Source organism: Bos taurus, chromosome 5, assembly GCF_002263795.3.
Source record: "Bos taurus isolate L1 Dominette 01449 registration number 42190680 breed Hereford chromosome 5, ARS-UCD2.0, whole genome shotgun sequence".
NCBI lineage: Eukaryota > Metazoa > Chordata > Mammalia > Artiodactyla > Bovidae > Bos > Bos taurus.
Window position 1 is genome coordinate 24,070,740 of NC_037332.1, and position 27,176 is coordinate 24,097,915.

The window sequence follows — 27,176 nt, forward strand, 5'->3', positions numbered from 1 at the left end:
TACCCAAAGTCTGTTCTTCTCTAGGTTTAAAGTTCACCGCAGAATAAATTAGATAACAGTAATGCAAGTCCCAGGTGTACTTATGTGGCAACTTTCTAACGAGACGAGTTTAACAGAAGTTTATTATATAAGCAAAGCACTTCATCAGAAGTACAATTCAGTGACGTACAACATTAAAAATCTTCCTTGCTTACAACATTACAAAATGTCATTGCTTATTAACAGTTCATCTTCTGAAAATCATCTGATCAATTTGGTTCCCTCAACATCTCAGGGATTTGATAAAGTAAAACTAACTCAAGTTTTGGAAACAGAAAGATTTAGGTATGAAACTCAGCTCTCAGTTATGACCTTGAGCAAGTCACTTCACCTCTCTGACTCAGCTTCCTCATGTGCAAACTGGGAATACTAATACCTTCCCTCAAAGCATTTTCATTAGGATTAAATAAAATGTATGGAAAGCACATAGTACAGTAACTTTGCATAAATGTTGGTAATAATCAGAATTATATGAGTGACCTACAGACTCAACAGTTTACTCAAAGACTTTATCGGTCTCTTCCTTTCAGGTGCCCAGCAGGAGACTTTACTCCTAGCACCATCACTGAAGAATAGATTCAAATCCACTATGCCTCTCAGCAATTTTTCTGGTAAAGATTTAGGTTTTTAAATATTTAAACAGGTAAAATTTACAGAAGTATCTATATAACTGTTTTCTCCTAAAATAAATGCCCATACATACCTGCATGTGAGGAGGGAAGGACAGTTCCATGCCTGGAATCACAGTTGATGACTGAAGACTAACAGGATTGATGGATGCTGATGGAGGTATATTAGGAACCAAAATTAAACTTCGAAATTCATTATGTCTTCTCTGTATATCCTTTAGTCTTTTTTGAAGCCTTGTATACTCTTCAAATGGAACATTTTGTCTTAAAAAGGAAAAGCATTTCTGTTGCTTAATACAGTTATATTCTGTTGAAGAACAGTATGAGTCACAGAACATAATTTTAATTGGGAGGGAAGGATTTTTAAGATTTACCAATATATAATACATAAAATGTGGTTTACCTAGACAGATAAACAGAAACATGACATGACATCTTAATTATTTGTGTTATTGTTGGCCCTGTAGGCTGTTGACTTAAAGTTTTATTTGACAATTAGTCAGAGATAAAAAACATTTTGATATTTTTAATTCTACTCCCCCAACCCATGAATCTTGAAACTAAAAGGACTCCTCCAAAAAAAAAAAAAAAGGTACCTTATTTTACTTCAAGAATCAAACAGAAATAGAGGAAATACCAGGTTGAATATTATGAATTTGGTAGGTAAAATATGGTCAAACATAGCTAATTCATTTTGTCCTATTTTTTAATGTACCTAATGAAAAAGATAAAACTACCCAACTTAAGGGAAAATGACATGGATTAAAAAAAACTTTGCAGGCCTTCAGAGTTCACCACCTTTTTGGACATTAATTTCCTAATAATCACAAGTAATCAAATATAGTTTCAAAACCATTTAAAGTTCTAGGTGATCTGTGCCATAGCTGCCCACTCTTGAATTGATAACACCTCCTCCACAACCATTAATTTTGAAATAATAAGTTGAATTTGGTTTTAGAATGAATGTGGTGGCTTCTCACTTTGGAACAGAGAGTATTTGTAAAACTGGCATTTATTCCACAGTCTGGAAACCTCTTGGATGTTCTAAAAAAAATAACACCACACACAACTGTTCATATTTTAGTACTAATTATACCCAAGAAGACCAGTGCACACTGTAAAGCATCACTGCTTGACATACAGGCAGCTTCCATTACAGAAAAGTCTGATACTGTCTAAATGCTGAAGACTACCACTAATTAGCTGAATTTGAAAAGATTTTATCAACGTAAATCACATGGGTCATACAGTGCCACTACTACTAAATTAAAATGGCAAATCTCTGCTCAAAAATGCTAATGATGCAGATTATTAGTTGTGCTTAGATATAAATAAAAACCAGAAACTACTGCCCAATAATATTTTCCACACCAAAACATTAAAAAACTGAGCCTTGATTCAAAGTTGTGGCCACAATTTCGAACTTGTAATAACTAAACTGTCTTGTCTCAGCAGCAAGGATTTACACCACTCCTGGCTACCAAAGCCAGGGACTGACCTTTCCATCAGTCCCAACCATACAAAACAGAAATGCATATGTTAAAGATGTTTTGGTTTGAAGAAACATTGAATCAGAAAAAGAATAGCAAAGATAATGAATTAGGAGTCTAATGAAGTTTTACGATTGTTTTAAATTTATATTTTAAAAGCAACCCAAGTACATTATACTCAGAAACAACGTTCTATAACGTCAAAATATCACATGGGGCATATATACATACAAACATATTACCTATTTAACACCTGATTTTCTGTTTCCAATTCTTCTCTCTTTGCCTCTAAGATTTCTACCTTTTCCTGCAGTCTCTTTAATTTGTTTTCATGAAGAGATTTTCTCTAAAAAAAAACAAAAAGAGAAACAATTAATATGAACAAGTATGCTAATACATACTCTCCTATTTGAACAAAGCTATATAGTGAATATTTTACTCACCAAAAAAATTTTACTTAGAGATAAGTATTTTCAGTGAATAATCAGAGCAAAGATCACTGGATACAATGCTTATTGAAAATCACAAAGATAATAATGCACAGATCTAGCTCATACCCTGAAAGTAACAAACAGAACTATTATAAATGCCAAACCAGAAAATTAGCATCAATAAGGAAATTGTGCAAATAAAACTTCTAAGAAGGGAAGAAGTCAAATTTTACTAATGAGTTTGCTTGTCACCTGATAATACAAGCTCTTCATTCTCCCAGAAGATATCGTGAGTTTAAAATAAGTATAAATTTAAAATTAAAAGCAAGTTTGCAATTGATAAATCACTACCAAAGTAGTAAATTAAAGGATGAGACAGCTAAGACTGATTATGGATGCATCTCAGTTTGAAAGCATGCCTTTCTAAAGGGAAAATTTTCTAATAATATGGAAAGATCTATGTATAATGCAAAACAAGTAAATGAAAAAAGGTAATACCTTTTTAATTTTATAAAAAGTTTGCCTTTAAAAAAAAGCAGAAAAATACCTATAAATGTTGACACTCATTTAGTAGCTATAGACCTTTTTGGTTTTTGGTTTCTAACTCTTTACTAACAGGCTTACTGAAGAATGAGTAGAATATAAATGTACAGCAGAATGTAAAACCACAAAGAAAACACTGGTGTCACCTCACACAGGTCAAGAGCACTGCCATACCAAAAGGGCCCCTACCCCTCCCTCCTTTCAATCTCTACCCTCCCTGTCCTCTGAAAACATAACCAACTAATCTACTTCTAAAGATGCAGTTTAGTTTTGCCTGTTTTTGAACTTCATGCAAACAGAATCATAGCACACATTCTTTTACAGATGGCTTTTTCCTTTTACTCAATACTGGGAGATTTATTCATGGTATTGCTTACAGGCAGAGTTCACTCATTGCCTACCGTGGCACTAAAACCACTTTTCTGTCCTTTATTAGCACAAGTATATATTAATGTATTGACAGGTGATTTGGGACTCTATTTATTCACCCACACACAAAGAAATCATACAGTGTATATACTTCCATCTCTCGATTTTTTGTTGTTCAACATTTCATCTCTATGATTAAGTTATGTTTATTGCATATCACAGTTCTCTATTGTTATACCATTATCCATTTTACAAATACCTCATATTTTATCCATTCTCCTCTTGATAACAATTTGAATTGTTTCTAGTTTGAAGCTACTACGAATAAAGTTTTTATGAACACTGCTGAATATGCTTTTGGTAGATATATGTCCTCATTTCTCTTTGAGTACATATTCAGGAATGAGTCATACACAATACATATGTTTTAACTTTAGTAAAACTAGCGTTTTCTAAAGTGGTTCTAACAAATTATTAGTCACATCTTGTGTGCATGCTTAGCCGTGTCTGACTGTGTGACCCCATGGACTACAGCCCACCAGGCTCCTCTATCCATGGGATTTTCCAGACAAGAATACTGGAGTGGGTTGCCATGCCATTCTCCGGGGGATCTTCCTGACCCAGGGATTGAACCCAGGTCTCCTGCATTGTAGGCGGATTCTTTACCGTCTAAGCCATCAGGAAAGCCCATTAATCACATGCCCACCAGCAATATATGAGAGTTCTGCATCCTTACCAACACTTGGTATGGTCAGTCTTTTATAATTTTCACTACTCTAGTGGAATAGAATAATATGTCACTGTACTTTTAATTTGCATTTTCCTGTTGTCTAATGAGGGTATCTTTTTATGCACACTGGCCATCTGGATATCCTTTTTTAATGAAATGTTTGTCCTAGTCTTTTCCCTGTTTAAGAAAATATTTTGAGTAATCTATTTGTCGGAATTCTTTACATATTCAGAATATGAATACTTTGTCAGATATATGTGTGGCAGATTGACCTCCCAGTGTGTGGTAATATTTTTTCTCTTAAGAGTGTCATTTTATTAAAAAAAAAAGTGACACTTTAATGTCTTTATCAATTATATCTCTTAGGATTAGTTCTTTTTTTAATGTCCTGTTTCAGAAATCTTTACTTATCCCAAGATCTTAAGATTTTCTCCTCAAGCTTCTTTCTAGCAGTTTTATTTTTTTACCCTCACATTTGGGTCTATGGTTCATTTTTATCTAATTAGGTTGGGTTAAGGATAACCAATTGACCCCACATCCTTTAAGTCCTCCAGCTTTTTTGTTCTTCAAGATTGCCTTGGTTGTTCTGGTCCTTTGTCCTTTAATATGAATTTTAGAATCTACTTTCCAGTTTCCACAAGGAAAACTACAGAAATTTTGATTAGAATTGTATTCAATTGGTAGGTCAGTTTGGCAAGAACTGACATCTTAATAATATTGAGTCTTTCAAATCAAATATGGTATAGTTTCCCTTTAGCTAGATCTTTAGTTTTTCTTAGCAATATTTGTAGTTTTCAGTGTAGACTTGCATATCTTTCATTAGATTTATTCCTAAGTATTTTGTATTTCTTATGCTAAGGTAAATGGATTTAAATATTTTATTTTCTGTTTGTTGTCTATGTAAAGAAAGAACTGAACATCACAGAAATGCAAGTAAAAACCACAATGAGATATCACAACTGTTAGAATGAATATTCTCAGACAAGAAACAACTGTTGGTGAGAATGTGGAAAAAAGGGAACCCTCTTGCACTGTTGGTAGGATTGTGCAGCCACTATGCAAATTAATGCAGCCACTACGGACAACAGTGGGCGCTTCCCAGGTGGCTCAGTGGTAAGAATCTGTTTGCCAATGCAGCAGGCACAGGAGACATGAGTTTGATCCCTGGGTTGAAAGATTCCTGGAGTAAGAAATGGCAAACCATTCCAGTATTCTTGCCTGGAAAATTCCATGGACAGAGGAGCCTGGGCTGTCTAGTGCATGGGGTTGCAAAGAGTCTGACACAACTTAGCAACTAAGCATGCACACATGGAAAATAGTATGGAGAGTCCTCAAAAAATTAAAAATAGAACTACCAGTAATTCCACTTCTGGATATTTATCTAAGAAAAACAAAAATACTAACTTGAAAAGGCATATGCACCCCACGTTCACTGAAGCCTTATTTACAATAGCCAAGACATGGAAGCAAGTGTCCATCAATGGATAAGGAAAATGTGATACACATACATTAGAATATGGTTCAGCCATAATAAAGAAAAATCTTGCCATTTGCAACAACATGGATGGATCTTGAGGACATTTTGCTAAGTATAATAAACTAGACTGAGAAAGAAAAACTACCATGTAATCTCACTTATATGTGTAATCTTTAAAATAAAATAAGCTCAAAGATATAGAGAACAGATGGGCAGCTGCCAAAAGCAGGGGGTGAGGGATGGGTGAAGTGGGTGAAGCAGATCAAAAGGTACAAACTTTCAGTTAAAAAAGAAATAAGTCCCATGGATGTAATGTACAGCATGCTGGTTACAGTTAATAACACTGTACTGCATATTTGAAAGTTGCTAAGAGATTTATCTTAAAAGTTCTCATCACAAGAAAAACAATTCTGTAGCTATGTATGGTGATGGATGTTAACTATTAACTAGATTTACTGTGGTAATAATTTTATTATACAAGTATCAAATTTTCTCTATGGAAGGTTTTAAATTAAGGATTCCATTTCCCTTATAGATACAGGACTATTTAGATTTCCTAATTTTTGTATTAGTTTTATTGAGATGTTCAAGGAATTTGTTCACCTAAATTGCATTATTAACATAGTTATTTTTATAATATTGTTTTAATATCTGTAAGACATATAGTGATATCCCCCTTTTCATCGGGATTGAACCCGGGTCTCCTGCATTGCAGGCAGATTCTTTACTGTCTGAGCTACCAGGGCCCATTATATTGTCCATTCTGTTTATTTACTTATCTACCTGTGAGGAGTCTGGGGAGAATCAATTTTATCACCATCTTTTCAGATTGACCAGCCTTGGCAAGTTAAATTTTCTCTATTGTATACTTTCTCTTCATTGATTTCTGCTAAATCTACCCACAGAGTTCGTAATTCAGTTAATTCAGTGTTTTTTAGTTCTCAACTCGGCATTTAAAGAAATGTCTTCTAGTTTTCTGGTGCAATTCTCAAGCACTTATTCTGGAGCATACACAACATGGTACTTTTATTTACTTTTTTTTAACATGGTACTTTTAAAGTCTATGTCTGATAACTCCATTACTTGGATCCCCTGTGGGGGGTTTGCTTACATTGGTTGTTACTTCTCTTGATTTTCAGTGTAATTTCCTCATGCAGCTATTTTTAAACCATTATTAATAGAAATTTGTTAAAACTGATGAACCCATGTTGATACATTATTATTAACTGAGGTCCACAGTTTTCACTGTCATCCTCTGTGCTGTTCAGTTCTATGGTTCCATCACACGCATAATGTTATGTATCCACTACTGTGTGTGTTAATTGTTCAGTCATGTCCACTACTGTAGCATCATACAAAGTTTCACTGCCATAAAAATCCCCTGTGCTCTACCTGTTTATCCCTACTCCCTAACCTCACAAAGACTGGCAACCATTGATATTTTTTCTGTCTCCATAGTTTTGCCTTTTCTCCTGCTACTGCTGCTAAGTCGCTTCAGTCATGTCTGACTCTGTGCGACCCCAGAGACGGCAGCCCACCAGGCTCCCCCGACCCTGGGATTCTCCAGGCAAGAACACTGGAGTGGCTTGCCATTTCCTTCTCCAATGCATGAAAGTGAAAAGTAAAAGTGAAGTCTCTCAGGTTGTCTACTTGAAAGTTATACAGTCGTGTCTGACTCCTAGCGACCCCATGGACTGCAGTCTACCAGACTCCTCCGTCCATGGGATTTTCCAGGCAAGAGTACTGGAGTGGGGTGCCATTGCCTTCTCCATGCCTTTTCTAGAACGTCATGTATTTGAAATCACATAGTAAACAGCCTTTTCAGACCAGCTCTTTTCATTTAGTAAGGTTGCATTTAAGGTTCCTCCATATCTCTGCATGGCTTAATAGCTCATTTCCTTTTTATCACTGAATAATATTCCCTTGTGTATATAAGAGATAATATAAGAATAATAATAATATTCTCTTGTGTGGATATAGCAAAGTTTTTTTTAACCATGCACCTACTTAAGGACATATTTCTAGCTTCCAACTTCTGGCAATAATGAACAAAGCTGCTATAAATGTTTGTGCACAGGGTTGTGCGTGTGTGTGAGAACGTAAGTCTTCAACTCATTTGAATAAATACTTAGGAGTGTGACTGCTGGACTGTATGGCCAGACTATTTCAGCTTTGTAGGAAATTGCCAAAGGATCTTCCAAAATGGCTGTATCATTTTACAATCCCACCAGTAATAAATTAAAATTCCTACTGTTCCATATCCTTACCAGTAGTTGATACTGTCAGTGTTTTGGATTTTAGTCATTCCAAAAAATGTGCAGTGATGTCTATGTTTATTTTTTATTTAGGGATAGATATTATAATTTAAAACCTGAGGAAGTAACTTGAAGCCTACAATGTTAGTTTCCCTTAGAAAAGATTTATACTTGTTTCTGGCAGGCAGCTAGGAACACTAACAAATAGGGGTTAATTTAATCTAGTTTAAGGACAGATCATCTGAAGCTGTGCTTCAATACCTGCAAGGACCAAGCTATTTTCAGCTCACTCTTAGTCCAGGGGTATGTATATTCCTTCACAATATCAACCCAAAGCACTAGTGGTGGACTCAGACCTGAGACCCTCTCTCTAGCAGATTCTGAACTCTGATTTTTGTTCCCCTATGAGGTTGTCAAAAGCTTTGCTTCACTTCTCAGCTCTCTCTTCTAGAACTGGCAGTCTCCTCTAAGGGAAAAGCAGCCAAATGCCGTGCTCCCCTCTCTAGGTTTCTATCTCTCCAGGACCTTGGCCTCTTAATTCTTCACTGCCCTTCACGGGGATATTTTTAAAGATATTTTGTCTGCTTCTTCTAGTTCTCATGTGGAGAGCTGATCCACATATTTCCTAGTCTGTTATTATCAAAAGCATATGCTCCTTTTAGGTATTTTAGTTCAACTATCAGCAGACATGTTAAAGATGGAAATGCTTAATACTTCATTATTATATGATTATATAAAACTTTAATCTTAAAATCTAGTTATACTTCTCCATTTTTACTGCTCATTTAAACTGCAGCAATTTTTCACTTTCATAAAATCTTAACCAAGTATGTATACTTAATATACACACACATATACAGAGTGCCCACTTAATTGGGCCCTATTTTAATCATAGGTAATACAAACTGTAGGGATTTCTGAGGGAACTCCAATCAATAAGGACAAAAACATGAGAAAAAGCTTTTTAGAAAGGATAAGAATAAGAAGAATCTGTAATTCTATAAGAATGTGGATTCCCCTGAAGGTTTTCCTACAGTGGACTGATGGGTAAAACCATTGTTTTGAAAAGATTAATATGGCATCAGTATAAAAGATGGACCCTGAAGTTTGCCTCTTAAGATAAGCTTCTTGAAGACAGGAGTCATGACACTGCTATCCTCATCACTGTAAAAACAAACAGCCATTTACTGAGCACTCTTCTTTGCCAGGAACTGAGCTGGAATGTTATACAAGAGCTGCATGGCTGGTTGACTAGTAGACTCAATGCATGCCTTAGACTCTAACGTTATCTTAATTTCCTCATAGATCCTTCATTATCTTGACTTAAGTCTCCATCTTCAAACTCACCTGGAGAAACTGACCTTAGTTAAATATGACTCTACTGACTGCACAGTTGAACCTACAGCAACTGAAATATAGCTGGCATGTACACATGCACTCACACATACACAAAATTATGCTGACTGGTCTCAACTTAAATTAACCAGCACTAACTTCAAATGGGGATTCCCAGGTGGCTCAGTGGTAAAGAATCCATCAGCCAAGCAGGAGACATGGGTTCAATCCCTGAGTCAGGACAATCCCCTGGAGAAGAAAATAGCAACCTACTCCACTATTCTTGGCTGGGAAATCCGAAGGACAGAGGAGGCTGGCAGGCTATAGTCCATGGGGTCCCAGTGAGTCAGTCATGACTGAGTGACTAAACAGCATCTAATGGGCCCCAGAAGGTACCTGGGATTTCTACTAATTCCCCTAATCCAACACTCTCCCAAACTCTTATATTCTTTCACAACTTCTTGTCTCTCCTCAAATCTGTTAGACCTCCACTCTTCACAGTCTGAGCTGGTGACCCAGATTCTTTTTCACATTGAGAAAATAGCAGCAATCAGTAGAGAATTTCCACACATTCCCATTACATCCATCAATTTATCAGGAATTTACAACTAAATATTTTGTCGTCTTTCCAGTTACAACAGAGACTGTGTCCCAATCCCTTCCCCCTCTGAACTGAATCTAATGCCCTTCTGCCTACTAAAACACATCGTCCCTTCATTTGCCCTCTTTCTCCCGCATTATCAGTTTTCCCCCTGCAACTGAACCATCCTATAATTTCTTCTTAAAAGAAGCCTTTGCTCCCACAATCTGAGCTATCTTACCCCAGTTCTCTGTTCTTCACAACAAAAATCCTTGGACAAACTATGTTCTACTTCAATCAGACCTGCATAGCTACTATTCCACAGGAACAACTCTGGACAAAGCCACCACCAATAATCACAAGGTTGTTGTTCAGTCGCTCAATTGTGTCCAACTTTTTGTGACCCCATGGACTGCAGCACGCCAGGCTTCCCTGTCCTTCATCATCTCCTGGAGCTTGTTTAAACTCATGTCCCATTGAATCAGTGATGCTATCCAACCATCTCATCCTCTGTCGTCCCCTTCTCCTCCTGTCGTCTATCTTTTCCAGCATCAGGTGACCAAAGTATTGGTGCTTCAGCTTCAGCATCAGTCCTTCCAATGAATATTCAGGGTTGATTTCCTTAAGGATGGACTGGTTTGATCTCCTTGCTGTCCAAGGGACTCTCAGAAGTCTTCTCCGACACCACAATTCGAAAGCATCAATTCTTGGGTGCTCAGCCTTCTTTATGGTTCAACTCTCTCATCATGACCACTGGAACATGACCACTGGAAAAACCATAGCTTTGACAAGATGGACCTTTGTTGGCAAAGTAATGTCTCTGCTTTTTAATATGCTATCTAGGTTTGTCACAGCTTTTCTTCCAAGGAGCAAGTGTCTTTTAATTTCATGGCTGCAAGCACCATCTGCAGTGATTTTGGAGCCCCCCAAAATAGTCTGTCACTGTTTCCACTGTTTCCCCATCTATTTGCCATGAAGTGATGGGATGGGATGCCGTGATCTTAGTTTTTTGAATGGTGAGTTTTAAGCCAGTTTTTTCACTCTCCTTTCACCCTCATCAAGAGGCTCTTTAGTTCCTCTTTGCATTCTGCCATAAGGGTGGTGTCATCTGTATATCTGAGGTTATTGATATTTCTCCCAGCAATCTTGATTTCAGCTTGAGCTTTATCCAGCCCAGCATTTTGCATGATGTACTCTGCATATAAGTTAAATAAACAGGGTGATAAAATACAGCCGTGATGCACTCCTTTCCCAATTTTGAACCAGTCTGTCGTTCCATATTCAGTTCTAACTGTTGCTTCTGAACTTGCATACAATTTTCTCAGGAGGCAGGTAAGGTGATCCAGTATTCCAATCTCCTGAAGGATTTTCCAGTTTGTTGTGATCCACAGTCAAAGGCTTTAGTGTAGTCAATGAACCAGAAACAGATGTTTTCTGGAAGTCCCTTGGTTTTTCAATGATCCAACAGATGTTGGCAATTTGATCTCTGGTTCCTCTGCCTTTTCTAAATCCAGCTTGAACATCTGGAAGTTCTTGGTTCATGTACTATTGAAACCTAGCTTCAGGCATTTTGAACATGACCTTACTAGTGGGTGAGATGAGTATAATTGTGCAGTAGTTTGAACATTCTTTGGCAATGTCCTTCTTTGGAACTGGAATGAAACCTTTTCCAGTCCTACAGCCACTGTTGAGATTTCCAAATTTGCTGGCATACTGAGTGCAGCACTTTCACAGCATCATCTTTTAGGATTTGAAATAGCTCAGCTGGAATTGGGCTTCCCTGGTGGCTCAGACAGTAAAGAATCTGCCTGCAATGCAGGAGACATGAGTTCGGTCCTTGGGTTGGGAAACTCCCCTGGAGGAAGGCACAGCAAGCTGCTTCCCTTGTAGTTCAGTAGGTAAAGAATCTGCCTGCAGTGCAGGAGACCCATGTTCAATCCCTGAATTGGGAAGATTCCCTGGAGAAGGAAATAGCAACCCACTCCAGTATCCTTGCCTGGAAAATCTCATGGACAGAGGAGCCTGGTGGGCTGCAGTCACAAAGAGTTGGGCATGACTGAGCAATTAACACACTTACACTTATTCTTGCCTAGAGAATACCCATGGATAGAGAAGCCTGGTGCACTACAGTCCATGGAGGTTACAGAGTTGGACATGACTGAGCGACTAAGCACACCACTAGCTTTGTTTGTAGTGATGCTTCCTATGGCCCACTTGACTCCAGGATATATGGTTCTAGGTGATAGATCACACCATCATGGTTATCCAGATTATTAAGATCTTTTTTGTATAGTTCTTCTGTGTATTCTTGCCAACTCTTAATACCTTCTGGTTCTGTTAGGTTCATATCATTTCTGTCCTTTACTGTGCCCAGCTTTGCATGAAATGTTCCCTTGGTGTCTCTCATTTTCTTGAAGAGATCTCTAGTCCTTCCCATTATATTGTTTTCCTTTAGTTTTCTTTTTAATACTCACATAGCCAAAGAAAATCTGTCTTCATCTTACTATTTTATCATCTTACCATTGTGAAATAAAGTTCACATTATGGGAAGACAAGAAAAATTTAAACATAAAAATTCTTCTCTGCCTTTGGCCTCCTCTCCTCTCACTGTGCATCTGTCATTATGCACTGACCAAATCTCCCCCATCAGCAGGAATATCTGCTCAACCATAAATGGCAACATTCTCCTGGCATCAACAAGACAACTCCTTGAAAGATAACATTCCCTCTTGATCTCGTAAAGGGTCACACGACCCATATAACAATGGTGCTTAATTCTGGATTGTGTAAACTGTCAATAATATGTCATTTAATGTACAGCCCTCTGTCTCAAAAAAACTTAAATAAACTGCATCTTGACTTCTAATGGGGGAAACAGCTCTCAGAGCTTTCTGAGATGCTCTTCAATTATAATCCTCAAATTTGTCTCGAATATTTTACAATTCTTTCTTATATTGACTGATTAATTTTTCGTTGACACTAAAGAGCCTCTTGATGAAAGTGAAAGAGTGAAAAAGTTGGCTTATAACTCAACATTTATAACTCAAAACTAAGATCATGGCATCCGGTCCCATCACTTCATGGCAAGAAGATTGAGAAACAGTGGCAACAGTAACAGACTTTATTTTCTTGGGCTCCAAAATCACTGCAGATGGGGACTGCAGCCATGAAATTAAAGGACACTTGCTCCTTGGAAGAAAAGCTATGACAAACCTAGACAGCTTATTAAAAAGCAGACATTACTTTACTGACAAAGGTCCATCTTGTCAAAGCTATGGTTTTTCCAGCAGTCATGTATGGATGTGTGAGTTGGACTATGAAGAAAGCTGAGCACCGAAGAATTGATGCTTTTGGGTTTTCTTTTTTTTTTTTTTTTTTAGAATTGATGGTTTTGAACTGTGGTGTTGGAGAAGACTCTTGAGAGTCCCTTGGACAGCAAGGAGATCCAACCAGTCCATCCTATTCATTGGAAGGACTGATGCTGAAGCTGAAGCACCAATACTTTGGTCATCTGATGCAAAGAACTGACTCACTGGAAAAGACCCTGATGCTGGGAAAGATTGAAGGTGGGAGAAGGGGACGACAGAGGATGAGATGGCTGGATGGCATCACCGATGTGATGGACATGAGTTTGAGTAGGCTCTGGAAGTTGGTGATAGAGAAACCTGGTGTGCTACAGTCCATGGGGTTGCAAAGAGTCAGACATGACTGAGCGACTGATCCGATCTGATGAATGTCATTTGACACGGGTAATTATTCTTGAAGCATTTTTCTTCACTTGGCATCCAATACTTTATTGGTTCTTTTCCTATCATACTGGCCACTCTGCCTTAACTTCCCAACTTCTAAAGTTTGGAATTCCTCAAAACTCAATCCTCAAACCTGTTCTTTTCTGTCTTTCTTCACTTTCCAGGTGACCTCATTTAGTCCCATTGCTTTCAATACCATTTACATATTGCTGCTACTGCTAAGTTGCTTCAGTCGTGTCCAACTCTGTGTGACCCTATACACAGCAGCCCACTAGGCTCCTCTGTCCCTGGGATTCTCCAGGCAAGAACACTGGAGTGGGTTGCCATTTCCTTCTCCAATGTATGAAAGTGAAAAGTGAAAGTGAAGTCACTCAGTCATGTCCGACTCTTAGGGACCCCATGGACTGCAGCCTACCAGGCTCCTCCATCCATGGGATTTTCCAGGCAAGAGTACTGGAGTAGGGTGCCATTGCCTTCTCTGATTTACACATTCAGATCCGATCAGATCAGTTGCTCAGTCGTGTTCGACTCTTTGCGACCCCATGAATCGCAGCACGCCAGGCCTCCCTGTCCATCACCAACTCCTGGAGTTCACTCAGACTCATGTCCATGGAGTCGGTGATGCCATCCAGCCATCTCATTCTCTGTCGTCCTCTTCTCCTCCTGCCCCCAATCCCTCCCAGCATCAGAGTCTTTTCCAATGAGTCAACTCTTCGCATGAGGCGGCCAAAGTATTGGAGTTTCAGCTTCAGCATCACTCCTTCCAAAGAAATCCCAGGGCTGATCTCCTTCAGAAAGGACTGGCTGGATCTCCTTGCAGTCCAAGGGACTCTCCAGAGTCTTCTCCAACACCACAGTTCAAAGGCATCAATTCTTTGGAGCTCAGCCTTCTTCACAGTCCAACTCTCACATCCATACATGACCACAGGAAAAACCATAGCCTTGACTAGACGAACCTTTGTTGGCAAAGTAATGTCTCTGCTTTTGAACATGCTATCTAGGTTGGTCAAAACTTTCCTTCCAAGGAGTAAGCGTCTTTTAATTTCATGGCTGCAGTCACCATCTGTAGTGATTTTGGAGCCCAGAAAAATAAAGTCTGACGCTGTTTCCACTGTTTCCCCATCTACTTCCCATGAAGTGGTGGGACCGGATGCCATGATCTTCGTTTTCTGAATGTTGAGCTTTAAGCCAACTTTTTACTCTCCACTTTCACTTTCATCAAGAGGCTTTTGAGTTACTCTTCACTTTCTGCCATAAGGGTGGTGTCATCTGCATATCTGAGGTGATTGATATTTCTCCCGGCAATCTTGATTCCAGTCTGTGTTTCCTCCAGTCCAGCGTTTCTCATGATGTACTCTGCATATAAGTTAAATAAGCAGGGTGACAATATACAGCCTTGACAAACTCCTTTTCCTATTTGGAACCAGTCTATTGTTCCATGTCCAGGTCTAACTGTTGCTTCCTGACCTGCATACAAATTTCTCAAGAGGCAGATCAGGTGGTCTGGTATTCCCATCTCGTTCAGAATTTTCCACAGTTTATTGTGATCCACACAGTCAAAGGCTTTGGCATAGTCAATAAAGCAGAAATAGATGTTTTTCTGGAACTCTCTTGCTTTTTCGATAATCCAGCGGATGTTGGCAATTTGATCTCTGGTTCCTCTGCCTTTTCGAAAACCAGCTTGAACATCAGGAAGTTCATGGTTCACATATTGCTGAAGCCTGGCTTGGAGAATTTTGAGCATTACTTTACTAGTGTGTGAGATGAATGCAATTGTGCGGTAGTTTGAGCATTCTTTGGCACTGCCTTTCTTTAGGATTGGAATGAAAACTGACCCTTTCCAGTCCTGTGGCCACTGCTGAGTTTCCCAAATTTGCTGGCATATTGAGTGCAGCACTTTCACAGCATCCTCTTTCAGGATTTGGAATAGCTCAACTGGAATTCCATCACCTCCACTAGCTTTGTTTGTAGTGATGCTTTCTAAGGCCTACTTGACTTCACATTCCAGGATGTCTGGCTCTAGGTCAGTGATAACACCATCGTGATTATCTGGGTCGTGAAGATCTTTTTTGTACAGTTCTTCTGTGTATTCTTGCCATCTCTTCTTAATATCTTCTGCTTCTGTTAGGTCCATACCATTTCTGTCCTTTATCGAGCTCATCTTTGCATGAAATGTTCCTTTGGTATCTCTGATTTTCTTGAAGAGATCCCTAGTCTTTCCCATTTGAGCCCCAAATCTTTATCTCCAGCCCAGTGCTATTCCCTGAAGTCCTGATTGATGTATTCACGAGAATCCTTAATGTCTTCACTTGGAAGTCTAGTGGGCATTTCAAAGAGTTAATGTGTCCAAAGGGGGCATCTCTGTTTTACCCCTGAATCTGTCCTATCCAAGGTCTTTCCCATGTCAGTAAACAGCAATTCTACTTTAACCAGGTACTCAAGCCCACCATCTCAGTCACCTTTGATACATCTCCGTAATACCCTATAAACACTGTAAGCTCCACCTTTAAAAATGTATCCAGAATCCTACCATCAGCCTACTACTAGTTCTCTACAGCTCCCATCTGGACACAGAAAAGTGGTCTTCCTGAGTCCTCTTTGCCTCACTTACACAACAGGCAGAAATTCTCTTAAAATATAATTCAGATTATATCATGTCTCAATTCAAAACTCTCTAGTGTGTTCCTATTATTCAGAATAAAATGTAGAAAAAAAAAAAGCCCCAACATTACCCAGCCTCCTCCTACTTCTCTCCATTCCAGCTAATCAGGTCTCCCTTCTTGTATTCTTTCAACATACCAAGTCGACTCCTGCCTCCACCTTTTACTTTCTATTCCCTCTGGAACATTCTTTTCCTACAAACAAAAGATGGCCTCTCCCTTCTTTCCTCCAGGTCTCTGCACAATGTTACTTTATCAGAGCCTTCCCTGATCACCTGTATAAACCACCACCCTCTATCTCCACTAGTTTTCCTCTTAGCACACATCTTCACCTGATATGTATTTGTTTCTTTACCCCATGTCTCCCATCCACTATCATATAAGCTCCTTAGTACAGTCTTTATTTGTATATGCCTGCAAATAAAACAATACGTAGCATATAGCAGGTTCTCAATAAATTTGTTGAGTAAACTGACTAAATGAATACAGAGAAACTGTGTAGAGAAGAGTCTGAGCTCAGATGTTAGCAATAGGAATAAAAAGAAATGAGGTGGGCAAAATGTGAGATATATTATAAAGGAAGAATTCATAGGCTCTAGATGAGTGTCTCCATAATACTTACGTTTACTCAGAATGTAACTGTGATATAAAAAGAAACCTATTTGGTCTTTTTCCTGGGTTACTGGCAGAGAGCTCCTAAAACTCGTGGAATTTCTTGAGTGACAGAAGCATCTTTTGCTATTCATAATCAGCCCTTTTGAACCATATCTGAGTTAATACTAATGAGTTAACTTGGGGTGCGATCCCTAGATAGTCTTAAAATAGTACTAGTCACTAGAAAAACCAAGTGGTAAGAAGGTAGGAATTTTCAGCCCTACTCCCACCTCCCATTCTCAACTTCTGGGAGGGGGGGTACTGAGACCAACACCTATAAAAACCCTTAACAAGGACACCTGGAAAGCCTTCAGCACAGTGAGTACACTGATTTGCTAGGAGGGTGGCACATCCCACCCCTTCTATACCTTGCCGTACACATCTCTTCTATTTGGCTATTCCTGAGTCATATTATAATAAACCAGTAAATATGAATTAAGTGTTTCCATAGAACCTGGGCAGGGGTTTTACAGGGACCCCGATTAACAGCTCTCGGTCAGCAGTGCAGAGGGCTGAGAACCCGGCAGCTAGCATGCGGGCAGTCTATGAGATGGAGCCCTTCAGTCTGCGGGAGCTGATGCGGCGTCAGAATTCAACTGAACAGTCAGATGCCCAGCTGGTGTACAGAAAATTAGGTAATTGGTTCTTGGTGCTGGAAAACACTCCAGAGTGGCCTTATTTTTAAAAAAGGGTAGAGTTAAGATGAGAGTAGGCCCTGAATCCAATATTGACTTGTGTTCTTATAAAAAGGGAGAAATTTGGACACACAGACAGATGCACAGAGAGACCACCATGTGAAGTCAGAGGCACCATCCACCAGCAGCTGGGAGAGAGGCATGGAGCAGACCCTTACCCCAGAGCCCCTAGAGGGAGCATGGCCCTATGGACACCTTGGTTTTGGACTTCTAACTTTAGAACTATAACATTATACATTTCTGTTGCTTTACGCCACATAATTTGTAGTAATTTGTTATAGCAACCCTAGAAAACTAATACAAGGATTGACTAGATTTGGGAAAAGGGAGTCCTCAGGATGAATCACAGGTTTGAAGCATAAGTGATTGGAAGAATGGTGCTCCACTGAAAGAAATCAGAGTCCAGAGGGGAGAGTAGCTGTAAGAAATGGTTTTAATTTTTATTTTAGTCTGATACAATCACAGGATAATCAAATGGATGCCTTAGTGTTATAAACATTACAACACAAAAGAGTATAAGACAAATAAAAAGATATTGATGCAAGAATCAAAGCTAAAATTTTCCTTTTATCACATTCTAGCCAAATTCAATGGACTCTTTTCAACAATCATGAGCATTTATCTTTGATATCTTTCTTTCCTGTGGCTTATATAACAACATACTATAGATTCTACCTCTATGACCATCTGACCATTCCTCTACTAAATCAGCTACTTTCTCAGTCAACTTAGTTCATAGTCCTTTTATTTTTCAGCCATTCCCCAACTTTGAAGGATCTAATTATACATCTTTAATCTGAACTACTGGTCTTTATGCTTTGTTCCATTGTTTCTGGTCCTACACAATATCTTAAGAGTCCAGGACTTGTCTACAGGGATGCACTGTTATCAGTTTATACTGGACATGTGTTTAGTCAAATACATCTTCTCTTTGTACTCAACTGACACATGCTCTTTATTTCATTATGGTAACTCCTCTTATATCCTCTCATAGCTAAAATACTTCCTATTTTCCTTTTTCTTATTTAGCACTGTAATAGTCTGTCATTTTTTTTCTTTTGGAATACTTTTAGGAGTCATCCTTCACCTTCATTCTATACTGCAAGCCCAAATTCCAGACCTCTTACGTCATTTTAAGATTATTGTAATAGCTTTCTAACTAGTCTGTCTTCAAGCTTTCTTCTCTCTAGGAGAGTGGTTCTCAAATTTTAGTGTTCATACAGATCACATGGAAGTGACTAATAGATTCTTTAGGTATTGGATGTTATTTTATTTCTCCAATTAGATTATATGGTCAAAAAGGAGGAATTAATCATGGCTTCTATGTTCTGCTCAGTGTATAACATAATGCCAGGCCACAAAACACATTCAATAGATATTTTACAACTTTAAGACTATGGTTCATTTCTTTTTCTAAACCATTCATAACCTCTAACTAAGAATTATTTCAAAGACATATACCTCAGAATAAAAATCACAAGTTATTTCAAGTGCCTCAAAGGGAAAAGCACAAATCATTGTCCTCTTACCAAGAGATTGCTCTTCATACTCACACTTTAAGAATGTGTGAGGAAAACATACAGGGAAGTCATTAGGTACAGAAGGGCATTCCAACTCAAGACACCTGGTCAAGCTTTTCCAAACAAATCAACAAAATATCATTACACACTGTCGTTACATCTTCGTGTAATGTCACTTACCAGAAAGGATATAAGCTTTGTGCTTAAAGAGGTTGGAGTTGTAAATGAACACAGTCAGATGGCAGTGAGCCATCTCACCTAGCCTGTAGGAAAAAGATCAAGCTGCTACTCCCCAGTTATAAGAACCTCTCACAGGGAAGTAACTCTAAAGGATTATGATTTCTGCTCTAGAGTTAATACATATTTGACCTGTTTTAAATCTTACCACATAAGAAAGTTGTGACTTTTGTCATCTAAAGAAATTTTAAAAGTCTGCTGCAATTTTACGAATCCTCTTTATGTTATCTTATAAGCCAAAGTTTTCATACAGAAACAATAATTTGAATGGGAAAAGGGTCTGAGTTAAAGAAATTAATTTTATAGTGACTGTTTTGCCACAAGAAATAAGACTCATGTGTGCATTATGGCTACAATAGAGCAGTAGAGTATCTGGAATCAAAGAAAGGGGGAAATGAAAAGAGTAACAACGCAGAAAAAACACAGAATTAAGAATAGAAAGATGTAGGTTTCAGTCATGGCATTCCTAACTAGTCAAGTGATCTTGGCTACCTACCACTTCAGTTTCCTAATCTGCAAAAATCTATCTGAATACTAAGATCTCCCAGCCCTAAAATTACATACACTTATATACTTTTGACTGTATTTCCATGTCACATGTATTGTCTGTTTTTTCCCTTTAATTGAGGTACAGTTGTAAGCCTACAGGGTAGTGTTCCACATGATGGGACAGCTCTGGGTCGTAATTATTTACTGAATTAACAACTTTCTACAACTTAAAATCATAATCCACAGATTACATTTTTAAAAGTAAAATAGGTATTTACTATATTCATACGCATCTTTTGGCAGTTATTTCAGTAGGAAAAACATTCATCCTAGGTCAATACTGATCCAAGGTTATTTTGCAAGTTTCTTAAAACACCACCTTCTCCCCTCTTTCAGGTATACCTATGACTAGTTGATAATCTCTGTCACCACTGGATGTCACTTTTGCACCAAAGGAAGTCAACCCAACCTAACCTCAATAATTAGAATCTGATCTCTAAGATACTTACCTCTAAAGCCTCAACATAAAAGTTTTTCTGTGAAAGATAAAATCAGCCCTTGTAATTTCTAATGATTTCCAGCTAAAATCTGGCTTCAGATGCTTTTAGGCTTCAAACAATACACAGAGGCATAAGTAGGATTTCTGAGATCATCCCAAGCCGTAAAATAACTTCACTAAAACACCATCAATACCCATACACTGCTCAGTACTTATATGGACAGAAGGAAAGAGAAAGAGAAGTGACAGACTCAGGAAAAAACAATGAAACAACATAAGTATTTATATCTGAGTATAAAACAGTGGTATTCCTATATAGTTAAGTAGTGTTTTATAATCTCACTGTTACACTACTTTTAGCATACAAAAAAGAGAAATGCAGTATTTATAAACCAAGAAAGTGGGGAAGTAACAACGTTTAGGTTTCTCATGTTGTCACTCCAACTATCAGGACAAATTTGGCAGTTATATCTAATAACATAAACAAGTCACTAGGAACTGCGTCCTTTATTTCCAAATTCAGAATATGTAAATGATATACAGTTCTCTTAAGCAAATATGAACAACTACACTTACTAATAAACATATAGACATTAAGATACCAGTCTGTATATGTCTTGAAGTACCTTCCTCTCACTTTAGACCTTCTCAATTTCTCACACCAAAGTCAGTACTAAGGAAACTTATGAAATGAAGACATAACAATTCATTTATGGGATTTTTTTTTTTTTACTACGTTCCCCTTCACCCAACATACATGTGCCAATCTTGCTGAAAATAACTGCTGAATTGCTGCCATAGTGAGCTATGGTTATTAATGGGGCTACGCTGCATTCCTTGGGTCTGCTGTTGTAAAAACCACTGACTTAGATGAATCACCTGGTTACATTATTTCCATGATGCCCTGGACTAAGTTTTTAGGTTCTGGAGAAAATATGCCTGCAAAGATGAAGTTTTAAAAAGATCATGAGTGTGGGAACTATCACAGGTGTTTCAGAAGCCAGGGGAGTCCTAGTTCCTTCTGCTGGGTAAGGAGATACTTGCTCCTATATTCCTGAGTTGGAAACAAAAAAGTATTGGAACCACAAAAACAATGTTACAAGAACTGGTTAAGCACAGCTGAAACAGACCTAATCACACTGTAAGTGAAGAATGAGTTATATGAGCCTTGTATGGGCTGGTCTAGAAACTATCAATGAAAACTACCATTTCTGTGGAAAAACGTATGTGGGTTCTGGAAAACTGACTTGTACACATATTTTGAAATAAACTTGTTGAGTAGTTTGCATGTTCCCAATTTATCTTTGCAAAGTTGACAGCAAAATGTCATGTTTAAATATCAAACTTAACATACCACTAAAGTCTGTTTTAATTATGTATTATATTCTCCTAAAAGAGTTACGTTTTTACTCTACAGAAATAATTTAATAAGAACCACTTGCCTTTTTTTGGGCAATTGCAGCTCGCTGCAATTTCTCCTTAGCTTGATTATACTTTTCTTCTCTGTCAGTGATACGTTCATGAAGCTTATGTTTTTCTTCCAACCATTGTATTTGCTTCTCTTCCAATGCCCTGTCAGAGAATGTATGCAAAACCTATTAACCCTTAGAATTAAACAGATATTACCACAAGTATAGTCAAACTCACTACCTCCTTCTTCACCACCTTCTTCCTTATCCAACACAGGCATTCTTGCATGACCACATTATTTCCTAACACCACCATTAGTGACTGTTTCCTATGAGCCAGCAACTGTGCTTATTAAAAGAGTACATGTACTACATCATTTATTCTTCATAAAAATCTTTTTATTTTTTAAATGAACGATAATTGCTTTACAGAATTTTGTTGTTTTCTGTCAAACCTAAACATGACTCAGCCATAGGTATATATATATATCCCCCCAGTTTTGAACCTCCCTCCCATCTCCCTCCCCATCCAACCTCTCTAGGTTGATACAGAGCCCCTGTTTGAGTTTCCTGAGCCATACAGAAAATTACTGTTGGCTATCTATTTTACATATGGTAATGTAAGTTTCCATGTTACTCTTTCCATACATCGCATTCTCTCCTCCCCTCTCCCCATGTCGATAAGCCTGTTCTCCATGTCTGTTTCTCCATTGTTGCCCTTCAATACCATTTTTCTAGATTCCATATATATGCATTCAGTTCAGTTGCTCAGTCGTGTCCAACTCTTTGCAACCCCATGAACTGCAGCACACCAGGCCTCCCTGTCCATCACCAACTCCCGGAGTCCACCCAAACCCATGTCCATTATTAAGTCGGTGATGCCATCCAACCATCTCATCCTCTGTCATCCCCTTCTCCTCCTGCCCTCAATCTTTCCCAGCATCAGGGTCTTTTCCAATGAGTCAGCTCTTTGCATCAGGTGTCCAAAGTATTGGAGTTTCAGCTTCAACATCAGTCCTTCCAATGAACACCCAGGACTGATCTTTAGGATGGACTGTTTGGATCTCCTTGCAGTCCAAGGGACTCTCCAGAGTCTTCTCCAACACCACAGTTCAAAGGCATCAATTCTTTGGAGCTCAGCCTTCTTCACAGTCCAACTCTCACATCCATACATGACCACAGGAAAAACCATAGCCTTGACTAGACGGACCTTTGTTGGCAAAGTAATGTCTCTGCTTTTTAATGTGCTGTCTAGGTTCCTTCCAAGGAGTAAGCGTCTTTTAATTTCATGGCTGCGATCACCATCTGCAGTGATTTTGCAGCCCAGAAAAATAAAGTCAGCCACTGTTTCCACTGTTTCCTCATCTATTTCCCCATGAAGTGATGGGACTGGATGCCATGATCTTAGTTTTCTGAATGTTGAGCTTTAAGCCAACTTTTTCACTTTCATCAAGAGGGCCTTCAGTTCTTCTTCACTTTGATACCACCAAGCTATTAAAAACTGAGCCCAGTAAAGATGGCAATCAGCATTGTTATCAAGTCTTAATGTGATATGTTTTCTAGCTAGAGTAAATTTCATATACATGCTATTTTATAGTAACATCATAACAACTTACATTTTTAAAGCTTTTCTGTATGCTTTATGATTTTTTTGTATCCTCACTATAGGCAGTACAAATGAGATATACAAACCCTGAGGAGTCAAGACTACATGACTAAGGTCATGCAGGTTTTAAGTGTCTTCGCTGGGACCAAAATCACATCTTATTGACCGCTAGTCCAGCTATTTTCTGCTATGTAATCCTATAAATGGGCCTCCCTGGTGGCTCAGTAGTAGAGAATCCACCTGTCAATGCAGGAGAAGAGGGTTTGACTGCTGGGCTGGGAAGATCCCCTGGAGAAGGAAATGGCAACCCACTCCAGTAGTCTCGCCTGGGAAATCCTGTGGAAAGAGGATCCTGGCAGCCTATTAATTCATGGGGTCGCAAAGAGTTGGACACAACTTAGCGACTAAACAACAATCCTATGAATAACATTCAGAAACCAATGATAAGTTGGTTAAATTTGCTAGCTATCCTGTTATTAGAATTCTTAAGCACATTTGAAATCAAACACTTAAAGGTTTAAAGGATTCCAAAACACTTAAAGGATTCCAAGATACAAATTTCTATGTTTTTTTTTTTTTTTGCAAAATGTAAGCAAAATAATTTGGACTCTGTGGTATGTCACAACACATCATGGACAATTATCTTGCTTACTTTTCTTAAAATTCAACCACATATATGAAGCCATGGACAAGCCTTAAAAAATGAAAAACTGAAAATAAGAAAAAAAAAATTTATGTGGCAAGCAGCCTTCAGAAGAAAAAATGTGAAAAGAATAATGTTTTATAGATTGAAAAACTTATAATGACATGTTATAATAACAAAGCAAATACAAAATAGTAGTTTTGTACCACATATAAACAAAATTTTCCAGGGAAATCTTGATCACCACAATCATCTCCCTACAGTTTACTAGACTGTCTATTACTAAGAGATTCCAAGATCAAAAAATATAAACAAATGAGCTTTTCAAAGAGAAAATCCAAAAGATTCTAATTCTAGGAAGTAAATTGTACATATCAAAAATTTTGTTTCTGACTTCTAGCATTCAGAAGAATTTATATATTTGAAGTAATAAGAAATGTATTGATTTACTCAATGAATAAAGAAGTGTTTCTTTGAAGGTTTTCAAAATACTGTGGTCAGGCAGAATTTTAAGAGGTCTTTTCTTTTTTTAAAAAACCAATCTCAGAGTTCTAAAAGCTCATCTCTAGAAACAGAAAATACATTACCTAAAACCACTGTACATGTCGATGGGGTATTTTAACTAGTAATCAAAATACATTCAACACTGGAATCATCATTAAAAGAATACAGCATAAAGAAGAAACAATTTGTGTACATAAAAAAAGCAAACTCTACTTTTCAACTTCTAGTTGTGCTTTTTCAGCTTGGCTTCTTAAATTTCGGCATTCCTGTTTTAACCTCTCCACCATTTCCTTCAGTATTTGGTTTGAATTCAGCAACTCATTTTCTGACTGTGCCAGTGAGGTCACTTGGATCTGCAAACCACTGATTTGCTTAAAAGAGAAGAAGAGAAACATAAACAAATGCAACAGAGTATGAGAGACACAGAAGACACTAATCTTCCCTCACAAATGTCCCACCCAACTGATGTGCCCTTGGGGATGCCCTGGAACAAAATAATAAAAAGCAGCAGCATTAGGATCATTTCTTAATATAACCAGAGACTATAAAGAACTTTATTCCTCAATCTGCAACTGAGTCCTCTCTCCTCTTGCCCAAATAAGCAGGCCAGAAGAGGTACTAGAAACGGGGAGAAGGGTCCTTAGAAAGAGAGCAGCAAGGTGAGCAAAGAGAATCCAAATATGAGTCTCCTAGCCTCCTAGGAAAGAATAGATTTTAAAAGGTGAGCTGGGAAAGCTGCTAAGAAAACCATCTCATACTCCCACAAACGTTGTGATTAGCACTCCATCAGGGGGTTCTGCTTTCTGAACAGTCAGAAATCATAAATACAGAAAGGCTCACTCTCACATTGTTTCTGAGTAGTTTTCAAGCAGTCTATACATCCAGTGTTGGGCAGAAGAAAGATAATTTGAGAAACCTAATGAATGGTAGGGATTCCTTTGCCTCTAGACCCATTTATCAAACTGTGAAATGTCACTCAGGCTTCTCTATCCCAGTTTATCTGGGAGTACTTTTTCTCATGAAAAGTAGTTGATTACCTAGTTACAAATTAACAGGCTAGGAGATTCACATCACTGCTCTTAAGTTCTATCCAAATAACACATTTGGGACACATTTATACCTACTTCTTGCAAAAGCCATTTTACCAATTAATAAACAAGTTCTCCTTTTTCTTTCACTTTCTTCTACCTCTAAAAGCCATTCTCTGAGAGAAGTTAGGAGGCAGAGAGTTTAAGTGATTTCAGATCAAAAGAATTCATTATAAGACAAGAGTCAAAAGAAACCAGATTCTTTATGCAATAAAGAAGAAATAATTCCATTACTTTCTGATGGTAGCAAAGCCATCTACAGAATTATATAGGTACAAAAAGCAATCATCAGAAAAATAAAGTAAAAAGGTTATGTCTCAGATTTCTATTTTAGAATGAATTTCTCCAGAAGAATATTCAGTATTTTTAACTGAAGCTGTAAATATTAAATCTGTATTATAGATGGCTGAACAAGCAACCTTCAAAGAGCTTAATATTTTTCCATATCTTCAGGATGACAGAAAGCTCAATGCCAATGAAACTAGATAACTTCTGAGTATTAAACATTATGCCCTCCTACTTCAGACTCAGAAACCATAACTATATATGCAAAGCATAAATCCTAAAAATGGAATTTTCACTCCTCATGTTTTGCCCATATAGATCTTTCCTAAACCCAAACAACTTGAATTAAAATATGAATTTCCTTCCATAAATACAACTCTTTAGATTTCACAGGGATGTAATTAAAAAAACAGCTCATGGAATAAGAAATGCAAAGTTACAAGTCAATCACACAAGTAACTCAAAACAGGGATGATCTTTCTAATTCATTTTTTAAATTTATAATATCAAAATATTGTCCTTTAAAATATAATTTTAAAAAACTGATCTTGGGACCTCTCTGATGGTCCTATGGTTAATAATATGACTGTCAATGCAGGGCACAAGGGTTCAATCCCTGGTCCCAGGAAGATTCCACACGCCATGGGGCAATTAAGCCCCCGTGCCACAAGTGCTAAGCCCACACACCACAACTAAAGCCCAAGCACCCTAGGGCCCATGCTCCACAGTAAGAGAAGCCGCAATACTGAGAAGTCTGCACACCACAACCAGAGAGCAGCCCCCGCAGCTAGGAAGACTGTGTGAAGCAACGAAGACTCGGCACAGCCATAAGTAAATAGTGATAAAAACTGATCGTGGGCCACAGCATATAAATATTATAAGAGAAACAGCAATTAGCAAAAGAAACTTAATGAACTAGAGCTTAAAGAGGTTTAAACACTTTATCTTTACATATCAACCTCATCAATTCATTATCAATTGAAATATTTTCAGAATTCTTATATATAAAATGCCAATAGATTCAAAACGCAGATTTAAAGAAGCACTTAAAAAAATAAAAGCAATATGTTTGCTAAAATAATACCTGTTTCAGGTCAGAATTTTCTTTTTTTTCTTTTTCTGCATTTTCAATATCCACAATTTGCTGTTGAAGTTTTAACCTAAAAGTCACAACCCAACAAAAGATATTATTAAAAATCCATAGTTCATATATTTCACTGAGTTAGACAATCATCTTACTGAGTGCTCATACTGACACAT

The 27,176-nt window shown here is 37.9% G+C and overlaps 2 protein-coding genes across 8 annotated transcripts in view; one reads left to right on the plus strand and one right to left on the minus strand.

Moving 5' to 3' along the window:
• The window catches only part of PLXNC1 (plexin C1), a 156,245-nt gene extending 155,259 nt beyond the window's left edge, over nt 1–986 (plus strand). For all 4 annotated transcript variants that reach the window (XR_009494399.1, XR_009494398.1, XM_059886412.1 and 1 more), the window contains one exon: nt 570–986. Coding sequence is in view for 1 of the 4 variants with exons in the window: in XM_059886410.1 (XP_059742393.1) it covers nt 570–615 (46 nt within the window). In the remaining 3 variants the exon portion in view is untranslated. The remainder of the gene's footprint in view (nt 1–569) is intronic.
• Nucleotides 1–27,176, minus strand: part of CEP83 (centrosomal protein 83) — a 161,718-nt gene that overhangs the window by 16,132 nt on the left and 118,410 nt on the right. For all 4 annotated transcript variants that reach the window (XR_009494428.1, XR_009494427.1, XM_005206122.5 and 1 more), the window contains 5 exons: nt 27,001–27,076; nt 24,757–24,914; nt 21,824–21,953; nt 2,401–2,504; nt 743–932 (listed from right to left, as the gene is read on the minus strand). Coding sequence is in view for 2 of the 4 variants with exons in the window: in XM_005206122.5 (XP_005206179.1) it covers nt 743–932; nt 2,401–2,504; nt 21,824–21,953; nt 24,757–24,914; nt 27,001–27,076 (658 nt within the window). In the remaining 2 variants the exon portion in view is untranslated. The remainder of the gene's footprint in view (nt 1–742; nt 933–2,400; nt 2,505–21,823; nt 21,954–24,756; nt 24,915–27,000; nt 27,077–27,176) is intronic.